Raw genomic sequence first — 21,855 nt, forward strand, 5'->3', positions numbered from 1 at the left:
ATGATAACCCTACAAATGACTGAAATAGTTATTTGTGCAACTAGTGAGCAAAGTGAGCAATTGACTCACTCGAGAGAAATCCTCCTTGAGTGAAGCAATTGTACTTTGCACTCGAGTTGCACATTATATTTTTCCTACAGTTACCATAAAACAAATAAATTGGTAAAGAAACGTAACATATTTTTACACAGAAGTGAACTTTTAATATGACATTTAATGTGAAGTGACAAATACAACAGTACAACAGCTGACCAGCTGATTTACAGCCAGTGCTGCCAACGTATTTCTCGTGCATACGACCTTGTCTGCAAGTTACGCGCTCACTATTTCGTGCCTTCACGTTGCAAATCTGGAGTGAGACAAAGTAATTAGAGTGAGACAATGTTAACATTGTCTCACTGATGAGCGAATTGGCCACTTTGCTTTCTCAAATCAGCGAGAGAACATGTACATTGTTATGTAACTGTAGGAAAAGTAAATAACTATGCCTATAGATAGCATTATGTGCCTAATATAGCACTTCTTCAATGAACGAGAAGGAATAGAAGGAATTCTACAATAAAAAAAACTTACAAATACAAGAACACCATATTTAACATTTACAAAGTATTATTTATAAAGTATTTATATCTACACGTTGTCAGGCACCTCGACCACTTCGTATCTGTGATGAAGATACATGTTGTTGACTCCAAACTGTAGGAGGTTCCTCTTAGACTGCAGCATTTCTGGGGTGGGGTCGCACTCTAGAACAAGCAAAATACGTGGACTGACATACCAACAGATATGGTATTCATTTACTATGTTAGATAACTAAGCTTTATTTTCATCGTCCTGCGTATTTCTAAAAGATGTTACTTGGTAAATATGGTGAATTTTTATCTTACAAATAATGCATAACAGCATTATTGCACATTATTGCAGCCAGCAATGACTATAACAAGTCATTGCTGGCTTGAGAAAGGGAAGGTCCTGTAAACTTGCGTTCACTTAACTAAATGTCCTCACTTTTTCATGTATTTATATTTTTTCTACATTAATATTCTTCAAACAAAACTATACTATTTTCCAGTTTTTTAACCACACTCACATTACAACAACCATCTCAACATTCCTTATCACAAAACTTATTTTTTCAAATGCCGTACTTTCTACAATGTTACTACATATTTCAAGATCGTCTATTATTATTATTGGTTGAGGTAGGGATGCCACCTCAAAAGTGCGTATTTTAACCCAAATATGATAAAATAAGTTTGAAGTCGATTGAATTAACTTACAAATAATAACAGTGACATCAATTTTGATTGAAAATATAGTTTGCACTGTTGAATCATAAAAAATACACCCCATAATTATGTCGTAACATATTATTAAAAACAAATCATTGAAACACATCATAAAAACAAATCATTATTAAAAACAAAGCATGTATTTCCTTTAATTTTGTCCATGCAAACCGATGCTTGTATATTGGTTTTATAGCAATGAGAACAATTCTGTTTGATTTGATTTCTACTTAACAGAATTCTTGTCGGATATGTGTGCTTAATACATTGTAGAATTAGAATCTCAAGGACTTTGGTGTGATTGTGTTGTGTCGTTCCAATGGGTGATGAGCTCACTCTAACCGTTCTAGGACTTTGGTGTGATTGTGTTGTGTCGTTCCAATGGGTGATGAGCTCACTCTATCCGTTCTAGGACTTTGGTGTGATTGTGTTGTGTCGTTCCAATGGGTGATGAGCTCACTCTATCCGTTCTAGGACTTTGGTGTGATTGTGTTGTGCCGTTCCAATGGGTGATGAGCTCACTTTAACCGTTCTAGGACTTTGGTCCTTTTTGGTCGTTTTAAGTTCTCATTATGAGGAAGGAAGGACCTAGTCTAATTTTTTATGAAGACCGTCATGGATTGGGAGACCTTGGAGGCAGCGGCACCACATACTGTACCTGCAAGTTCAAGGCGGGTTTGTTGTTATAACAAGACATAACTAATCCTTTCTTTATTCAAAACCTACTTACCTGTCTGTGGCAGTATAATATATAAATCGTCTTGCCAAGTCAGGTACTCTGTATTTCCCGTTTATCTCTCATTCGGTATTATTAAGGTAATAATATAACTGATTTGTTATTGGATTTTTGTGTTTTAATTGTCATTTGCAAACTGATAGTGTTATTCCGGTGGTATTGACAAATGTGTTAAAAAATTATAATTTAAAGAATATTTCGTTGGGGCGTGGGCCAGTTAAGAAACATTTAAATCTATATTGATTGACTAGCTCTTTTGGTTTTTCCAAATTTCTTGTCATTTTTCCCGTTTACTAGCCTACATACACTATCAGGAACTGCAATTTTTTTCAATGAACATTCTGGTTAATGTATTTCGTATAGTTTTACTGTAAATTTCTACATGTTGTGTAGTTAAAAAAATAAAATAATAACTTTATAAACATTGACTAAATGCTTTTTGTTAGATAGTTTTGGCATTTTCTGTCAGCATTTGGAAGGATGTTGCCGTGGGTGTTATGCAGATATTCAATCATTTACTGTTGGATCAGAAAACAATCAGTTAGCGATCATTGCTCGGTAATCGCCGGTTCAGTATAGATGTTAGGTTTACCAAATTGCTCGTTTGAATTCTACATAACTAACACCACACTAAATTTACACTAATTTCAGAGTAAAATGATATCGTTAAAAGACATAGTATAAGTTAACAGGAGTATCTGAATACATAGTTAGTTATTTCCATTTACTCATTACACAACCAATACAAATAGATTGATAGAACAACATCCAGCTACATAAAGAATACTTTAGCTAGAAATACTCAAGTGTGTAAGAAACAAATCAAACCCCTTGATTTCTAAACTATATAAGTTTTCCATAAAAGTAGGTAAAAGGGTTGAGTTAACTTACTGACTAAATTTGAAGAGCTTCTACAGCATGGAGAACTTTTCTTGTGGCTGAAAATATATCTCTAGTGGACGTAGAGGTGCTATACAACTAAAGGAATGAGGTAATAGTGATAGTTCACCCCAAGAAAAGCTAGTCCACGTCTTGTAGCTAGTAGAATATATGAATATACAGCGTTACCTGTGTAGTTTCCAATGTATGCTATGTTAAGTGCTATTTCCTCATACTGATTGTATTCAAACAGAGGTTGCTCTGGGGTATACATCCACCCTCTTCCCTCAAAAATAGTCCCGTCCTCTGATATAAGGAAGCTGGAACATATAATTTTACTTCATTCCTATTAAAAACTATATTAACAAAAGTAAATTATGTATATAAAAATGATTATAACATGTACAGTAGTAGTTTATACGGTAAAATAGGAGAATTAGGATAGTATTATAAACATGAATGCATGATTCGTGTGAAATTTAAAAAAAAAACATAGTAAATCAAAGCTAAAAGAAAATTAATCCATATTTTCGCAGTATCCATAGTAAGAACGTTTGGCTGGATTTTCAACATAGATACCATACATACTTAATTATGAGGCGGCAATACATTTATTTTTATCAGTAAATACTGTCAGTTCAATATAACTTTCATTGTATGTTGTGGCGTGTGATTTATAAATTAGTTATGGATTCTATCGGAGCGGAGTATCTGTTGATTTCTAGGGAATAAATAAAATACCTCTGCCGCAGCAACCTGCAGACTAAGCGAATGTCCATAAACCTTACTGGATCTCCACTAAAATATCTCCTAACTATTGTCAGATTTATGTCATATTTAAACTAAATTGATTAATGAGGACCTAGGTTGGCTTATACAAGGAAGGTAATTATAATACCTAGTGGTCGTCCAGTGGTTGAAAACTCGTCCAAAAATATGTAATATACACGCATTGAATGTTGGATACTGAAGTAGACATCCCATCTATATGGATCAGCCATCGCCATTTTTTATTTTGTTGCTGACAAAATTGATGGGTCATAGCAGTTGCTAAAGCTCGTAATAAGTATTTCCATAAGTTTGACTTGGGTAAAAAACATCGTGTACCTATTCGACAGAAATTAGTCATTTAGATCAGCACAATCTGTTGGTGACTCACATCAACTAGGACGAATTTAATTAAAAACTGGCGACAACTTTCACATGGGGATGGAATGTCTAGTTGTAAGTCAAAGGCACAGGCTTCTCTATTTTCACCCCACGCTGTAAATAAAACATGTGATTGTATTTTTTTATATTTGCTTTGTTTTTCTGTTTATATTTCGTTGTTATTTCGTCACCATCATGGCAACCCATAAAGCCCATGTTATTTTTTTTATTCATGTTTTGTGCTTATATTTGAGCCTATTAAATTTTTAGGATTCTGTACATCTACAGGGAAATATCTTTCTAACATTATGCGTAGATTTCCCCTGCAATGCACACGAGCTAAAAAAAGATGTTAAAGAAACATGCTTGTCTATTAATATATAAATAATAATTATAAATGAGTTAAAAGTAATGAGGGGACATCAAAACGAAAAGAATCTGTCGCGAGAATATCAGCTCTTACAGTGCCACTTGCGGTAATAGCTTATTCCCTATAACTATGGAAAATCCACCAAATCTAAAGCTATAGCTAGTTGTGTGTCTATAGTACATAAATTGTGATTGTTAGGCCCCGGGTACGATACGAGCGGCGAGCGGCGAGCGGTGAGCGGCGAGCGGCATGAGCGGCGCCGCTCTGACATCGGGTCTCATTTAGTTGCGTGTAACTTTGTTGAGGGTGGCCACGATACGTCTGAGCGGCGAGCGGCGGTGAGCGGCACCGCTCAGCGCCGCTCATGGATCCAAGTCAAAACCGATTTTCGCGAAAACGCCGCTCGCCGCTCAGGTGAGTCATGCTTCAGTTCGGCTTAAAATGACAGGGAAACAGCAGCAAAAATGCGATACGAGTTGATACGTGAGGTGCAGTCCAGGTAATGTTTGTGGAATGACCAACAAGGAAGTTTTAAAACACTTCATTCACCAGAAAAGTATGGGAAAAAATTAGGGTTAAGGTTTTTCTAAAAACTAAGTTTTTTTTTAAAGGCAAACAATTGTCAGATAGCAACAAAAGTTGCAATACGTCTTGCAGGTAAGCATAGTTTACCATTTTATACTAAACTAACTCATAAAACTTGGGAAACTTGATGAGCGGTATAAATGTGCCGCTTGTATCGTAGCCACCACCGCCGCTCACGTGCCGCTCAGAATGCCGCTCGCCGCTTGCCGCTCACCGCTCGCCGCTCGTATCGTACCCGAGGCCTTACTCTTTTCTACAATAGATTGTGAGCTTATTCTTCCATCTCATCCGTTGCGAATGACGGGTAAACCAACCCGTCACTACAATTAGTAGGCCTACAGTTGCTAAACGTAATTTGACAATTTAATAAGGTGCACATTTTTATACCTTTACGTAAGTTAATGTTTGAAACTCATCTACTTAAAGATATAATTTAATACCAAACTATAAATTCATTTCATCCTATGTTACCGAATGCTACCGTTGTGCAAATACTATATTTACAGGATTTACCTATTAGTGTAAATCCTGTCCGGTAAAATAAATGTACGCTTAGAAAACTTGTATTGCCATAACCATAGATCTACCGTATTGATCATGTTACAAACAGTATAAAATAAAATTTATTGTTTGGATAAAAAATAGTTGCAATATAGTGTTTTTTACGATCACGACTGTGCATGAATCAAATCATATAATTAACTCTGTTGAGAAGTAAGTGTGGGTGTGTAGTTGCACTGTAGGCACTTGAAGGTACGAGGTCGCGGAACTAGAGGCAGAGCAGTAGGCGGGCAAGGTAAAGTGTCACACCTATGTCATCCGGGCCAAACAAACGCCAAGGTCTGGTGTCATGTGCAAAATAACCTATGATCCAGAACTTTGTATTTGATTGAACAGCAATTTATATTAAATTTAATTCTACAACAGGAAGATCAAGCCTCTAATTTTGGTAATGCTTTAAGACAACATTTTAAACGAAAGCAAACAGTTGAAAATGATTCAGTCAATCGTTTCTAAATGCAGTAAAATTAAACATTTGCAATCTCATGTATTATAACGTGCGAGATTTTGTTAAAAATATTATGAACCAAGCACTAGATGGACTTTCATGATTCTTGTATTAAAACAAAGGTTTTAAGAGGAAGGGAATGTCAAAGCCTAACAAAAAAGCCTACAGTGAAAGTTAGCCCCCTTCAAGGATTTTCACATCAACAAATTTGGCAAACATCAAAATTAATCAGTTTTATAGTAGCTGTTATAATCCTTCAATGTCTAAAGCGTTGGCAAGAGTGTCAAATAGTTAGTTGTTCAAGTTTAAAGTTAGTTAGTTTTATAAGATTAAAAGTTAGATAAAACTGAAATAAGTTGAGAGTTTGGTTCACAGTTTTTGTATTTTCATAGTAACAATTATCGCTGTGGCTACGGTTACGGCTACCCGTAATACCAATAGACAGTACGGGCAGTCCATGACGTCATTGATAGACGTAGACTTCAAACGGTAAACGGCTAAACTAAACGCTAGGAGCAAGCAGACAGCCAGAGCCAGATATTGAGGTTATGTCAGTGATGTGATGTGTGATGTGAATGTGAAGCGATTGCAGTATTTTATTTTAAACGTTCGATCATTAATTTGTTTTAGTTTTATTCATTAAACTCCATTATTCGCAGTTTGTACTACGCTATGAAATTAAAAACGCGTTCCCTAGTCTAGTAGAGATTAGTTTATGCCTAAGTTTATTAAGAATTATTAACTTAAGGCTAGGCCTACTGAATAAGTTAGGCTTTACCAACTTGGTCTTTACAAAACTAATTTATTTTCTGTATTTAAAATATATCTTGGGGGGGTCCTAAGTTAGGCTATTTACATAACTAATGATGTACCTTCTTAATTAAAATGTATTTTAATTATGTTGGTCTTTCACTAAATTAAATAATTAAATTAACTCAAAAGTTATAGGATAAGTTAGCCTAATGCAGATAGTCTGTTTGAAGTCCTACATAAAAGCAAGCCTCAGCTTAAACTTGAGTGTGGTGGTAATTAATAACTTATTTGTTAAATAAAATACATATTGATGCAACTTAAGCTGTTTTTATTTATTCATATCAATGGATAGGCTACACCGTTTGAAAACTGTGGTAGACACAAGAACAGAGTAATCTTAGCCTACAGATAAGTAAATGTCCATACCAACTACTAACTAGTGATTATTTTAGCCAAGTTAAAGTTAAACTCAATTAACTTAGCTAATCGTTTTTTAACAAAGTTAGATAATGTTTTAAAGTGATAAAGTTGTGTATTGAATTGAAAGTTAGTTATAGCGAGTAAAGACTGGTACTTTCGTATTTTGTGAAGGCCACCCTTATACAGCGCGCCGTGGTGGTTAGGTTAGATGGGTTATCATAATTTTTTATGACTCATCTGGTAAGTTATCGTTCGATTTATAACGAAACAAAAGGAAAGTCTTACAAACATATTTACAATAACCCAATTTAACCTAACCGCTGCAGCGCGCTGTCATATGTGTACTCCGTATGATACGACAGTACCTAATGACTTTTAATTGTAGGCCTTGAACTTTCTCTTTACAACAGAGACCGGTTAGGCTAGGCACAGTTATGAGATTATTGAATTTTCCTTTAGAAATAAAGACCATTTCTTTCACAGCCTTTTTGGTGAGAAAACAATTATTTACTCCTAGCATCTCATATGGCCTAAAACTTAGAACAAAGTTCATTCAAACTATTAACTCAATACTTTGTAGATTAATTTTTTTATGCTACCGTACCAATATTTAGGCCTATATATATTGGTAATTCATGCTATTATTAATGCAAACTTTTAAGAATCAATTTCAATTGACACAAAGCCTACAGTAGAACCCAGGTTAACCGAAACCCCTGGTTAATCGAGAAGTTTCCATAAAATAATACAGGGCTAAAGTATAATACTACCTTCAGTATCCAAGAGTCAATAGTAATACATAATGTAAAATGCTTTAACTTAGTAACTTCAGTTTTATACTTATTATTTTCTGGCCCATTATAATGTTTCTGTAGCTGAAGTAAAATACTGTATTAACTTATATAGACATTGTTTTAAATGCATTTTTTCAAAATCACCGAGGTAATAGGGCCTACATAGGCTATTTTTAACATATGACGGGTTAACCGAAATATTTGTTATCCAAACAGCTCTTCCCTCTTTATTTCGGTTAACCGGGGTTCTAACTGTAATTGGATATTGTTGATTTATTAACTTACCTACAAATTTATACTATGATATAGGCCTATGCATATACTTTTTAACCAAGTCAAATACAGATATATATATGTGTGTGTCAATGTCAATGATCAAATTTTGATTAAAATTCAGTATAAACATGTAAACCTACATTTATTTGAACGAATTCGCGAAGAAGCATGATTGAACTATGGAAACAGGGGTCTATGGAGGGTTTTGTGGGGTAAAATTAGGTTTTCCCATTTTTGACCCTAAAAAACAAAATTTTGCAATTCCTTTAAAACCGTTTTGTAGAGCTTAAAAAACAAATAATTTTGTATATTGAAGCGTTACTATGCGCCCAATGGTTTTGGAGAAAATTCCAATATATTGAAAATTTAAAATTCACATGTTATTCTTATGGACAATAAGTAAACTGTTGTAGTTTGTTTGTTTATGAACATATATTTTGATCAAATTTGGGAAATGCATTTATTTCTTACCAAAAAATACCCCCGCCGCAGCAAACCTGCAGACTAAGCGAATTTTCATTTACCCGGTTTGATTTCTCTACTAAAATATTCCCTAAGAATTGTCAGATTTTTCCCATTTTAAATAACATTAATTTTAGTGTGTACTTAGGTTTTTTTAACTATCTCCGCAACCGTTAGGCATACATTAACGCTTCAATATACAAAATTATTTTTTTTAGCTCTATATAAACCTAATGGTCTGGAAAGAAATTTGAGAAGTGTCATGACCACATCCATAAAATAAATAGCCTAACTGAGAAATCAATATTCTTCAATAACAACACCAGTAAATTACTCTAAGAAACACAGTTCTACTCTTGGTAAGATAGTTAAAACATTTAATAAATCAAAAGAAACGCTCAAAAACTCCAAGATTGGAAGTTGATTTTCAATGAGCCAAATGTTTCTGCTGTGGAAAGATATAACAACAGGTGCTGCTTAGTGCTTAAGTCTTGGACCTGAACTTTGGAACATCGCTTTTTAAGGGTGTTTGGTAGAAAATTTGATCTCGGATTTTTTGTCATTGTTTAATTATACTAAAAATTAGAGATACAAATATATAAGAATTTTTTTTATGTTGAATATATGGGAGGTATGGGTAATGTGATTCTCAGCAAAATTGGCGTTTCAGGTGTGAAAAAATAAGATAATAATCGTTAGCTATTTAAAATTAACATTTTTTAACTTAAAAAAAGTTTTTTAATTTTAACAATAGGTGTTTTTCTTTGGCTGAAATTCATCTTTATGTTGGATTTTTTTAATGCGATATGTTAACTCGTTTGGACTGTGAATTCGTACCTTTGATGCCATGTGCTGGCAGCGCACTACTCGTTGAGAGTGTGTACACTCATGTCAGGGCTATAAAATACATTAACACTATGTAATTATTAACATCTTCCTGTAACACTAACAGAATACATGTATCGTATTTTATAGCCCCGGCATGTTTTCTGTTCCGGCGTGAGTGTACACACTCCCAACGAGTAGTGCGCTGCCAGCGCAAGGCATCAAAGGTACAAATTCACAACCCAAACGAGTTAACATGCATTAACAAAAATCCAACATAAAGATGAAATTAAAGTTATTTAAACAGTTTTAATATTTTTAAATTTTATAAAAATAGAAAAATAAAATTTAAAAAGTTAAATATTTTAATTTTAAATAGCTAGTGTAGTGATTTTTCATTTATTTTTTCACACCTGAACGCCAATTTTGGTGAGAATCGCATTACCCATTCCCCCTGTGAATTGGTACCAAAATATGATAGATTTACTACTTTCAAGCTCCATATCTCCCTTAATATTCAACATAAAAAAATATTTCTAATATAGTTGTATTCCTAATTTTTAGTATAATTGAACAACAACAAAAAATCCAAGATAAAATCTTCGACCAAACACCCTTAAGGAAAGATCCTCCTGATGAAATGGCTTGCAAGACTTTCTTCATATATTATATGGGTGATATCGTTGTGGTTGTAATTAAAATGGCAAAGAATGTTGATGAGTTGTAGAGGCTGTTGGCCTTGGCCATGTAATAAGGTGGATGAACATGACCTTGTCCTTTGGTAACGAACGGAAAAGACCAAGATCGTACTTCTCACCTGGGGCCCATTTCATAATAAAGTAAAAACTAATATTATTAGTAAATCAGCTGATCGCCCAATGCAAATCTTGTGGAAATTACAAGTTACAAGTTGTAACTTGTAGTTTATTATGAAATGGGCCCCAGGGCTCCCGCTGTTGGTCAGCAAGTATTTAATACTCACAAAACCTGTTAAGTATTTGGGTACCGAATGAGATTGGACGTTCGAAGCTCATATTCCAGGAACAGATCTTGCAACGGAGAAAGTGAACATGATCGTGGTAAATTTTAGCAGGCTGTTGAGAAATGTTGGTAGATCGGTTGGCAGAAAGCAACGGTTGTTGATGTCAATGATGCCCATGTCCATTGTCCACGTCCACTACATTCTTCTTTTTAAATATAAGACAACTCAGAGGAAACATGGCAGCGGTCCACAGGAAAAAGGCTCTGCGGATTGCTAAGGCATAACACACAATGAGCTACCCGTCCTCATAGTTGCAGGGGTGATTCCTATGGAACTTCTTGTTTTTGTACAGAAGCAGATATTTGATGGGAATAGAGCTTTGAGTCATACCACCGAAGCTAGAAATTTACTATGTAAGGCTGACAATATAACTGGGCGGGGATGAACAAGGAGGATAACGTCATTGAGACTCATTTGGTAGGCCTATCTCCGAAGGTGGGTTGAGCAAAAAATGTTTATAACTTAAGGTTACAGCTACTCATAGTCATGTTTCTGAACGTTTTACTTGTAATGGTACCTAGCTGTAAATTGTAATAAAGTATTGTTAACAATCCTACAGTACAGTTACTCTTGTATTAACTGCTTTCTAGAATAGTTAATTTATAAGAAGATTGTTTTAAATAAGTGAAAGCCTACCACCAGGGGCGAAAAAATTACATTCGTTAAATATTGATACCTGGGATTGGTTAATGGCCAAATGCTCCTGGGATTGGTAGTGGTAATTGCCAAATGCTCTCAGTGAGTTTGTTACAGAACAAGTACCGGTAGTTTACAAGACACAGGATGGATGATTACATTAGTCCTGTGAAATTAGCGCAACCCATATTCTAAGTTGTCAATTTTAATATATCTAAAATCTGGACAGTAACTTATGTACGTAGGAACAATATGTAAATTCACTATTCCAGCCGTAATGAAATAAAATAGATAATTAGTTATTGTACAATATTAGCCTGCTGTACGAAAAAATGGTTTGGTAATTTAGTAATAATAATTTACTAATGGTAATTTGTGGTATTAATTCAACAAAATTATACTACAAATAAAACATTCGCTCTTTTATTACATACACGTAATTGAAGTAAACAATCTATTCGTATTCGTACAGCCTCATGGTGAAAGGAAAATACACAGCCCAGCCTTGGCCTTGGCAAGAAGAATATCAATCAGTGACGTCATGGATCTGCCCGTACTGTCTATTGGTATTACGGGTAGCCGTAACCGTAGCCACAGCGAACAATTATAAGTTCAAAACAATAACAAAATGAATTATAACCAGCTGGCATTAAATATATTAATGTAATCCATGCCTTTGGCACACTCCGGGCGAAGGACAAACACTAATAATTCTTCACTTCTAGTGGATATAAAAGATTTAAGGGACGTACAACTTTCTTCTTCGAGCTGAGAATTACTGTAGCACTTCTTATTTTTCCGTCTCGACTTGAGTGAAGTTCTACTATTCTGCCCATTTTCCAACTTCCTCGTGGTAGTGCTTCATGGATCAGAACAGTTTCTCCAACATTTGGTTTGTTTGTTGTAGTTCCTTTTTTCTGCTTCATTTCAGTTGTTTTTCTTTCACGTAGGCTCATTAAGTAATCTTGAAGCCAGATCTTCCAAAATAAACTTAACACATTTTCTCCTTTTTTCCAAATTTCAAGAATGTTTTTTCTTGACGTTCTTTCGAAGTCCTTGTTAGTTTGGATGTTATGTGACTTTAAATTTCCAATCAAACCATTTTTACCATGGAAATTCAAAAAATGTCCGGGTGTTATGATTTCATCACTGAGGCATATGTCTTCGGAAGAAACGTACACAAGAGGTCTTGAATTCAAAATGGCCTCAGTTTCGTATAATACAGTTTCTAGCTGTGTGTATGTCAACTTCAATTGTCCAATAGTTTTCTTCAAGCATTTTTTTACACTAGAAATGAGCCGTTCGTAGAATCCTCCCATCCAAGGAGCGAATTAGGGGATGAAGTTGAATTTACACCCATTGCTATGTACAAAAGATAAGACGTCATCATCTACGAAGTTGTTTTCCCAGATATTCTCTAAGAATGAAGAAGCTAGTTTGAACTGTGGAGCGTTGTCCAAATAAATCTCCAAAGGTTTTCCTCTTCTACTTACAAATCGCTTCAAAGCCAACAAGAATTCACTTGACGTCATATCACTGACCAGTTCTAGGTGAATAGCTCTAACAGTTAAGCATGTAAAAATACAAACATATACCTTTCTTGAGTCATCAGTGAGTTCATTGCTCTTCACGTACAACGGACCAAAGTAATCTAGACCAGTGTATGAAAAAGGAATATTTTGGGTAACACGTTCCATTGGTAGGGGAGGGAAAGACGGCATTTTGAATGGACCTCCATCCCATCTTCTGCATTTCTTGCATTGTCTGATAATCTTAGACACTTGAGATCTTCCTTGAATAATCCAATAGTGTTTTCGGACTTCCGATAAAGTATGTTGAACACCAACATGTTGTAGTTTTACATGATAGTCATTTATTACCAAATTGGTAAAGTGGTCATTTTTAGGTAAAAGCACAGGAAATTTCATTTCCGATGACAAATAAGCATTTTGAAGTCTTCCTCTACATCTCAATATTCCATATTCATCCAAAAACAAACCTAACTGTTTTTGGAGATGATCAGTCCTGTCAAGTTTTAAGCTTGTAATACTAGTGCTGAAATGCAAGCTTTGTATGTATCTCAACCAACATAAAGTAGACTCATGAAGCTCTTCGAAGCTCAATTTGTTGGATGTAAATGTAGTTGAAAGTTTCTTGAATGCTTTAATAGCTCGTTTGCAATATGCTGTCGTTCGAATTAGTTTATCTAGAGACGAGAACTTTGTACAATCAATGTCAAAAGGACTTCCTTTACTTGTGGATTCTTGAGTTGCAGCCATAACTTCTTGGTTAGATGTGGGAAGTTCACAAATGTTCAATGTGTCTTGGTAAGTTTGTTCTGACATTGAAGTGATTTGATTAAAGTCATTTCGTGGCCATTCATGTTCCGATGAACCTAGAAATTCAGGGCCTGACCACCATAACTGGCTCTCCTGCAACTCATTAATAGTCAATCCGCGAGTCGCCAAATCTGTAGGATTGTTACTAGAAGGTACGTAACGAAACTCTACATCGGTATGTGATTTAATTTCGGAGAGTCTTCGCTCAACGAACTTTGGTAGTATCCTATTTGTATTCAACCAATGGAGAACACATTGTGAGTCTGTCCAAAGTATTTTTCGTGTCACAGAAGTCTTCAGCGCAGTTTCAGTAAACTTCAATGATCTCACCCCAATTAAAACACCAAGTAATTCCAATCGTGGTATAGTGATGTTTGGCTTTGACTTGGGGGTTACATGACATTTAGAGAAAATAAGTACTGATTTTGTCGTGGATGTATTATTACTCTTTAATCGCAAATAAACAGCTGTAGCGTAACAATCTTTAGATGCATCAGTGAAACAATGTAACTCTAAAGTATCACCAGTATCACCAATGATTCCAACATATCTTGGAATACATACCTCAGGAATTTTAAGTAGGTTTGATTGAATCTGCATCCATACCTTTGTAAGTTCTGAGTTCAGCTCTTCATCCCAATCAACGCCTTCAAGCCACAAGTTTTGAATGAATAACTTAGCTTTCAAAACTACAGGAGTAAATAAACCCAAAGGATCAAAAATGGAAGCTACTAGTTTCAGTGCAGTCCTCTTCGTTACAACACAAGGTTCAACTTTAACTGGTTTTACAGAGAGCGTGTCCTTGATTGTATCCCATTTTATTCCCAATACACAAATACTGTTTTCATTTTCAGTAGTAACTTTATCATCAGGAATACTTGCCATAAATAGCTTAGAATTTGAGCACCAACCCCTTAGATTCATACTAGCTTGTGAAAAAATAGTTTCACTCGTTTGGAAAAGAATAACCGCATCCTGACTGGTTTGAGTTCCAGTAATCATGTTGTCGACATAAAATGAATGTTTCAAACGTTCAGAAACCCCAGAAAGTTGAGAGTGGAGTAAGTGATGTTGTATAGTTGCATTCAATAGAAAAGGACTAGATATTACTCCGAATGGTACTCTGCAAAATCTATACTCTTCAACATTGTTGTCTAGTAAAAGAGAGGATGTATCCTTAAGCCACAAAAAACGAGTGACATCCCTGTCAGATTCCTGTAAATTGAGTTGAAGAAATGCTTTTTCGATGTCCGCAACAATACCAACAGGATTCATACGAAATCTGAGAAGTAGACTACACAAATCTTCTAAAATTACCGGTCCACGGTACAAGCAATCGTTTAAACTGTTATTTGTCTTTTTACTCTTTGATGATGCATCATACACAATTCTTAGTTTCGTTGTGATTTTACACTCATTGATAACTGGGTGGTGTGGGATATAGTGACAAACTGTTAAGTCATCGTTAGGAGGAGCTTTTTCAATAATTCCGTTACAGAGTTGATCCTTGATTGTTTTATCGTACTCTTCAAGCACACTAGATTTGTTTTTAAAACGGTACAAAAGTGAGTTAAGTCTTGAAAGAGACAAATTGTAGTTTTTTGGTAAGTCAGGGGGATACTCCTTCCAAGGCCAACCAACCGAATACCTACTATTTTCAAGCTTAATAGTTTCATTGAACTGACCCAAAGCTATATCATCATCATTTTGATGAGGGCAATCACGAATCCCTATACTATCCAAACTCCATAGGTCTTTAATATGCAAATCTTGTACAAACTGTGAGTCTGGTTCCACAAAATGATTCCTTAAATTAAAAACATTTGTAGGTTGTGACATAGTTAGAAAGGACGTAGAGTAATTATTTGATTTTGCATCATTTGGTGATTTTTCCCTCCCACTTAAAATCCAGCCAACCTTAGATCTTATTAGATACAAACCAGAGTGTACTTCGATCTTTTCATTAGTTATAAGGTCAAAGTAGAAATCATTTCCTATTAACAAGTCAATGACTGAATCCTCATTTTGACCCTCGGCAAAAGTAAGGGATGGAAACCGAGATTGTATCTGGGAAACATCAATACTAGAGGTACTGCTTAACTTTCCCGTGATTTGAGGCACTACATTACAACTTAGATTGAAAACCTTACCATCACTTAATATGAGTCCGGTAGTTACATTTTGTGTTTCAAAGGTTTTTGCATCTTTATTACCAAAGGTAAATACAGATAAAACTTGAGTGTTATTGCTCTTTAGTTTAAGTTTTGATGCAATATTAGTACAGATATAAGATCTTTGACTCCCGGTATCAAACAAAACTTTAGTAGGCTCTGTCAAGCCATTACTCGTCAAATAAACCTTAGCCGTTTGCAAAATCACATTTTCATGAACCGTAACAAGAGAAGGTTCGCTACAGACTTCGGGATTGACAGCACAATTTTCGGGAGGCTTAAGGGACTGTGAAAATCTTTTGGGACAAAGACTTCTATGATGGTTCTTCCTTTGTTTGCAATATACACAAGGTTTGCTTACCTTACAATCCTTTAAGTTGTGTCCACTCTTCAGGCAAATAAAACAGAGACCTTTGACCTTACCTTTTCTTTCTTCAACAGTTTTATACTTCTGGCATTGGTCGTTCCAGTGGGCGTCTTTGCAGAAAATACAGGTTGCAGTTCTGTTTTCGGTTGAAGGGAGGGCCTGTGTAGTTGAAAAACTACCTTTTTCTGAGCTACGAAAGTAGTGTCCGTTTTCTGATGGTGGGATGGAAGTTTTTGTTGATCCAAAACCTAATAAAAGTTGTGACTTTTCTCTAGCTACGATTATATTTCTTACTATACTACATAATTTAGTGGCATCAAGAGTATTATCAACGTTGTTTTCCTCTACTTTTATGACTATATCCAGAGGAAGTTTCCTCATAATCAGAGAAAAAAAGAAATTCGAGTTGGTATCTTCGCCTAAGTTTTGTAGACACCTGATGTGTTTGTCAATAACATCGAATAAGTTCCTAAGTTTTCCAGTGACGTTCGATTTTAAGGGACTTAAGTCCATCAAGGTTTTGTAATGCGAATTGATTATGAGTTGTTTGTTAGCAAATCTTTCTTGGAGTAAAGAAATGGCAACGTCATAATTGTCAGCAGTTAATTGTAGACCAGCAATGCATAGTTTGGCCTCTCCATTCAAAAGGGAGTTAAGATAATTGAATTTATCTACTTTAGTTAAATAATGCTGACTGTGAATGGCAGAGTTGTACGAGTCCCAGAACTCTTGCCATTTAAGAATGCTACCTTCAAACATGGGAAGGATTAGTTTGGGCAGTTGTACTAAACTGTGTGGATTTTCCAACACTCGCTCGGACGAAAGACCATTTGAATTATTGGCATGATCATTGATAGCTTTCGTGTTGAAGGCTTCAAGTCTTACCTTCAAGGTTGATATTACTTGCTCACTGTCAAGTACGATACCAAAAAGGTCCTCGGCGTCGTCGGTACCCTCCACAGTTGCCGACCTGTTGGCTGTGTCTAGGTCAATCTGTTCCATCAAGGCTTCTAGGCGAGCTGAATAGCCTTGCAGAGTTGCCAGCGTCGCTAGTAGCGCGTTCCTCGAAGGGTCCTCGTCGTTAAGCAGTGTAGTCGCCTCTGCAAGGGTAGACTTCACACGTGCCGTGAGAGTGGCAGCCTTCTTCCTCAGTCGAGTCGTCATGTTCAAAGTTCAGTTGAAGTTAGACAGTACAAATAAGTGAAATAAAGATCAGTTACGTGTGGATCGTTGCAGCTCTGCTACCATGTCAAATAGTTAGTTGTTCAAGTTTAAAGTTAGTTAGTTTTATAAGATTAAAAGTTAGATAAAACTGAAATAAGTTGAGAGTTTGGTTCACAGTTTTTGTATTTTCATAGTAACAATTATAAGTTCAAAACAATAACAAAATGAATTATAACCAGCTGGCATTAAATATATTAATGTAATCCATGCCTTTGGCACAAAGAGTATATTTTTTCTGTGAAACCTTATTTTTAAGTCAGACGACGTGTGGATGTAATTGGATGAAAATCAAGTGACATGTTTTACATGATTGTTTTTCACATTAAAACATCGAAAATTGGCAATGGTGAAAAATTAGAAGGTTATGTTATTTTGTCTTTGATCTTGAAAAAATCTTACTTAATTATGTAGACTAGCTTTTCTGAATTGTAGACAGTAACTGACTACTTTATTCCTGTGCGTGACGGACCAACAGCTAGTACAATTAATAAACCTGCATTTATGCATATTTTACATTAGTCATAATTAGTTATAATCATCATTCGAAAATTTGAATTGCATTATGGCCATTAAAACCACCAAACATACACGCGATATTAAATTATCGGCCCTATAATATTATTTTTAGAACGTAACACTGCATAATACTTTCAGTTTTTTTATTTATCTTCAATAGGTAGATGTTTTGTTTTGATTGTTTACCATCCGTCGTGTTCAGATTATATTTTCCTGACGTACAAGGTGGTTTATTTTATATATTACTAGCTGTTGTACCCGTGCTTCACAACGGAAAGGACACTGAAGCGAAAAAATTTGATCTTGAATTCAGTTGTATAAAAATAGTTACACATTCCTCTTTGGTTTCAGGAACATAACTCAATTGAAACTCTTAGTTTGACAAATATCTTTCTTTAAGGCTAGGCTAACTTATAAGGCTACCTAGTACGAATTATATGAGGCGCTGATGCATTTATGGAAATAATGTACCCATACGATTCAATTTTCAAATGATAAGCTTTCTTAAACATTTATTTCGTTGATAAACGTACATATAAAGTAAATAAGGAAAAATAATCGCACAACATAAAGCATTGTAGTAAAGCAAAAAAAACAGTTTATATTGATTTCACATATAATTGATATGTATTACCGTAGCTAAGGAGCTTTTTTCAAAGTTCAATCTTTACCTGCAGATCAGTGTGTATGTATCACAATAATAAGCAAAAATAAACTAATGGAAAACTTGTATTACCTTTTGTTAGAAAGCCTACCACTATTATTGTTAATCAGGGCACAAATTTCATCAATTTAAATAATAAACAACAACGAAATACATAACAGTAATTATTTTAGCTCGTTCCATAGTTCAAAACGTGTATGTATTTGTATTAAATTACGTCATTATTTAAAACATCAAGTAAAGAAACAGTTACGTTACAGATTTGAGATACAAAAGTGAATTGCGTGCAGCTTAGTTTTGTGATATTCTCCATAGTCAAATTAAAGCAGTGTTGTAAATATACAACTTCTAAGGAGATTTCTGTAAATAAAAAAGCGAACTATGTGAAGTAGATGATGGAAGAAAATATAATTAGTAGCAGCTACCTCTGGACAGAATAAAAGTAGGTACCGGTATAGTTGAATTTAGTTTGTAAATTGAATTAAAACACAAATAAAAGTGTAAACAATTGAGTCAGTTAATTTTTTTAAACTGTACCAGTACATATTTCTTAGTTTTTTAAATATATTAAAATCCCAATCCAAATATTTGTTTATCAGTTCAAATTTGTAAACATAAAGCTATCATATCAAAATTATTCGAAAATTTTATACATTGTAATATATATACTGTATATAAGAATATCAGCTCTTACCGTGCCTGGGAAATCCACTAAATCTAAAGGTATAGCTAGATGTGTGTCTATAGTACATAAATTGTGATTGTTACTCTTTTCTACATTAGATTGTGAGCTTATTATTCTCCATCTCATCCGTTGCGAATGACGGGTAAACCAACCCGTCACTACAATTAGTACAATTGCTATATATCTATAGGATATATAATGGAATATTTATATATCTCTAGGATATATATAGATATATATCCTTCTATTTCCATAAAAATAAGTATACTTTCATAATTATATTAATCAAACTATTCTCACAATCATAAAACTTTAGAATCTTGGGAGCAGGAGCTGTACCTCTTAACCTCTGCTGTTTGAACTGTCAAATTATAGTATTTACAGCTGACTTCAATTAATACTTTTTACTATTTACGTTCTTCCAAAATGTAAACATTGAAACTTTAGAAGCCCATGGGGCGTAGCCCAAGGGAGATATAATAACAGGAATAGGCCTATATGTTAACCAGGTATATAAGCTACCTTCATTCAAAATTTAATTTCAATCGGTTCAGTGGTTCATGCGTTATTAGGTAACAGGCAGACACACAAACACACACCATCTCATTTTTATATATTAGTATAGACTACCATCTATTACGCTGGAAAGAACATTGTGAATCCCTGCGTTAAGACAGAAGTCTTTCTCAGCAAATTTACGAAAATACGTACTTGTATCTTATGTCGGAGTAGCCGTAGTCGTGGACGTGGTCGTGCTGTAGTGACTTGATCAGTCTGCAGCAGTCCTTGAGGTTTGTGCAGGACCTGGTGCCAGTGTCCAGGTTGAGCAGGACGAACATCACTGGTGGCTTCAGCTTGTCTTTGTCTGCGGGACGCTTGGCGTGCCAGTCCTCGCGGGACACCACGGCCAACGGCGGACACTTCTTGGCTACAACAGACATGCGATTACTGGATGCTTCAGCTTGTCTTTGTCTGCGGGACGCTTAGCGTGCCAGTCCTCGCGGGACACCACGGCCAACGGCGGACACTTCTTGGCTACAAGACATACGTCATGAAAATATGGACAACTGGCAACATCGCACACCTTTTAAAAACAAAATATAGTCATTGATAAAGACTTTCCAATGGTCATCTAAATTCAAGTAATACTATTTTACTAGAATTTATACCATTAAAAATATAGTTTAAAATTAATTATTTTTCATTGTGACTTTATTAAGCCGGCTATAAACAGATTAATTTTCAATTATTTATGATTTTCTGAAGATTGCTTGCTTTAATCGGAAATCTAAAGCCAGTTTGTAGTATTATGTGAGGTTAAATCTTAAAACAAAAACACAGTATGGGGAACTCGTTTTGCATGAAGAGTATTCAATACTCGTAAATAAAATTGTCTGTATTTCATTTAATGATCGAATACAATGTAATATGTATTATACACGTACACGATAGTAGCCTATGATACCCCCGCCGCAGCAAACCTGCAGACTAAGCGAATTTCAACTTGTCTGATTACATTTTTACTAAAATATTTCCACAAATAAGACATATTTATTCCCTATTTAAATAACATTATATTTAACGAGTGCTTAGGTTTGCTGCTACGGGGAAGGTAAAAAGTATTTTTTGACCATACGTCAATAGTATAGGATGAAATAAATAAATTTGCCAAATTTTATCAATATATATCCATAAACAAGTAAACTACAACAATTTTCATTTTCTCCATAAGAATAACATGGGAATTTTAAATTACACTATTTTTGAATTTTCTCCGTGACCGTTAGGCATACAACAGCGCTTCAATATACTAAATTATTTCTTTTTTTAAGCTCTACAAAACGGTTTAGGAAGAAATTGCAAATTTTTTTGTTTTTAGGGTCAAAAATGGGAAAAACCCATTTTTACCCCATAAAACCCCCCATAAACCCCCGTTCCCATGGTCCGATAATGCTGGATCGCGAACTCGTTCGAATAAACGTAGGATTACACGTTTGTACCAAATTTAATCAAAATCGGATTATTTTTGCTCGAGGTATCGTGCTAACGGACACATATATAAATATATATATATATATATATATATATATATGAATTTAAACGGATGGTGTTTTTGGTCTCTAGGGACCTCAAAACGAAAAAGTAAATCGGTCCCGGGTCCAGGTCTTACCATGAGTACTACGGTAATAGCATATTCCCTATATGGGAAATTCGCTAAAATGAATATGCTTACGTGCGTACTCGAGCCATCTTCGTCTTGTTCTGAAGTAGAACATGGAACACCTTGTTAACTGCCAGATCTATGAAAGATGTAGTCTTTAGCACAGGGTTGTAACATGACAAAGGGGAGTTGCGAGATAAACTACAACTGTTTATCAGACCAATGCTTATCTTGTTCTCTAAGTAGTTATGTAAAAGTTAGATATAAAGAATTATCTACTATTGATAACAAGTTCAGATATAACACATTATATTATTCACTAGAACTGTATTGTCTACTAATCATCATGTATTAATGTAGAAAATCAATCTACATTTTCACCGTATTAATGTTTTATTGGTGTCAACTGTGATACTGTAGGATAGACTACTCTAGCGACATTCTGAAAAATAAAAAATAAACACTCAACCTTAGAGATTACATGTAAAATTTGTATATTTCAA

The 21,855-nt window shown here is 34.8% G+C and overlaps 1 protein-coding gene across 1 annotated transcript; it reads right to left on the reverse strand.

Moving 5' to 3' along the window:
• Window positions 1-574: 574 nt before the first annotated feature.
• LOC128983121 (peptidoglycan recognition protein 1-like) lies at window positions 575-21,554 on the reverse strand. The gene is made up of 4 exons (XM_054402288.1): window positions 21,425-21,554; window positions 19,903-20,119; window positions 3,094-3,224; window positions 575-746 (listed from the first exon to the last, which is right to left on the reverse strand). The coding sequence occupies exons 1-4, from the start codon at window positions 21,465-21,467 to the stop codon at window positions 631-633; spliced, it is 507 nt and encodes a 168-aa protein (XP_054258263.1). The 5' UTR covers window positions 21,468-21,554; the 3' UTR covers window positions 575-630.
• Between the last annotated feature and the right edge of the window lie 301 nt (window positions 21,555-21,855).

Source organism: Macrosteles quadrilineatus, unplaced genomic scaffold (genome assembly GCF_028750875.1).
Source record: "Macrosteles quadrilineatus isolate MER2022 unplaced genomic scaffold, UCM_ALF_1.0 Scaffold_1__1_contigs__length_201487025, whole genome shotgun sequence".
Taxonomy (NCBI): Eukaryota; Metazoa; Arthropoda; class Insecta; order Hemiptera; family Cicadellidae; genus Macrosteles; species Macrosteles quadrilineatus.

Coding starts and splice junctions, on each gene's coding strand:
- LOC128983121 (XM_054402288.1), bottom strand. CDS start 21,467: ATGTTCTACTTCAGAACAAGACGAAGATGGCTCGAGTACGCAC. Junction 3,225..19,902: donor TACTCCGACATAAGATACAA/GTACGTATTTTC, acceptor TATATGTTCCAG/CTTCCTTATATCAGAGGACG. Junction 747..3,093: donor ATACATTGGAAACTACACAG/GTAACGCTGTAT, acceptor TGCTTGTTCTAG/AGTGCGACCCCACCCCAGAA.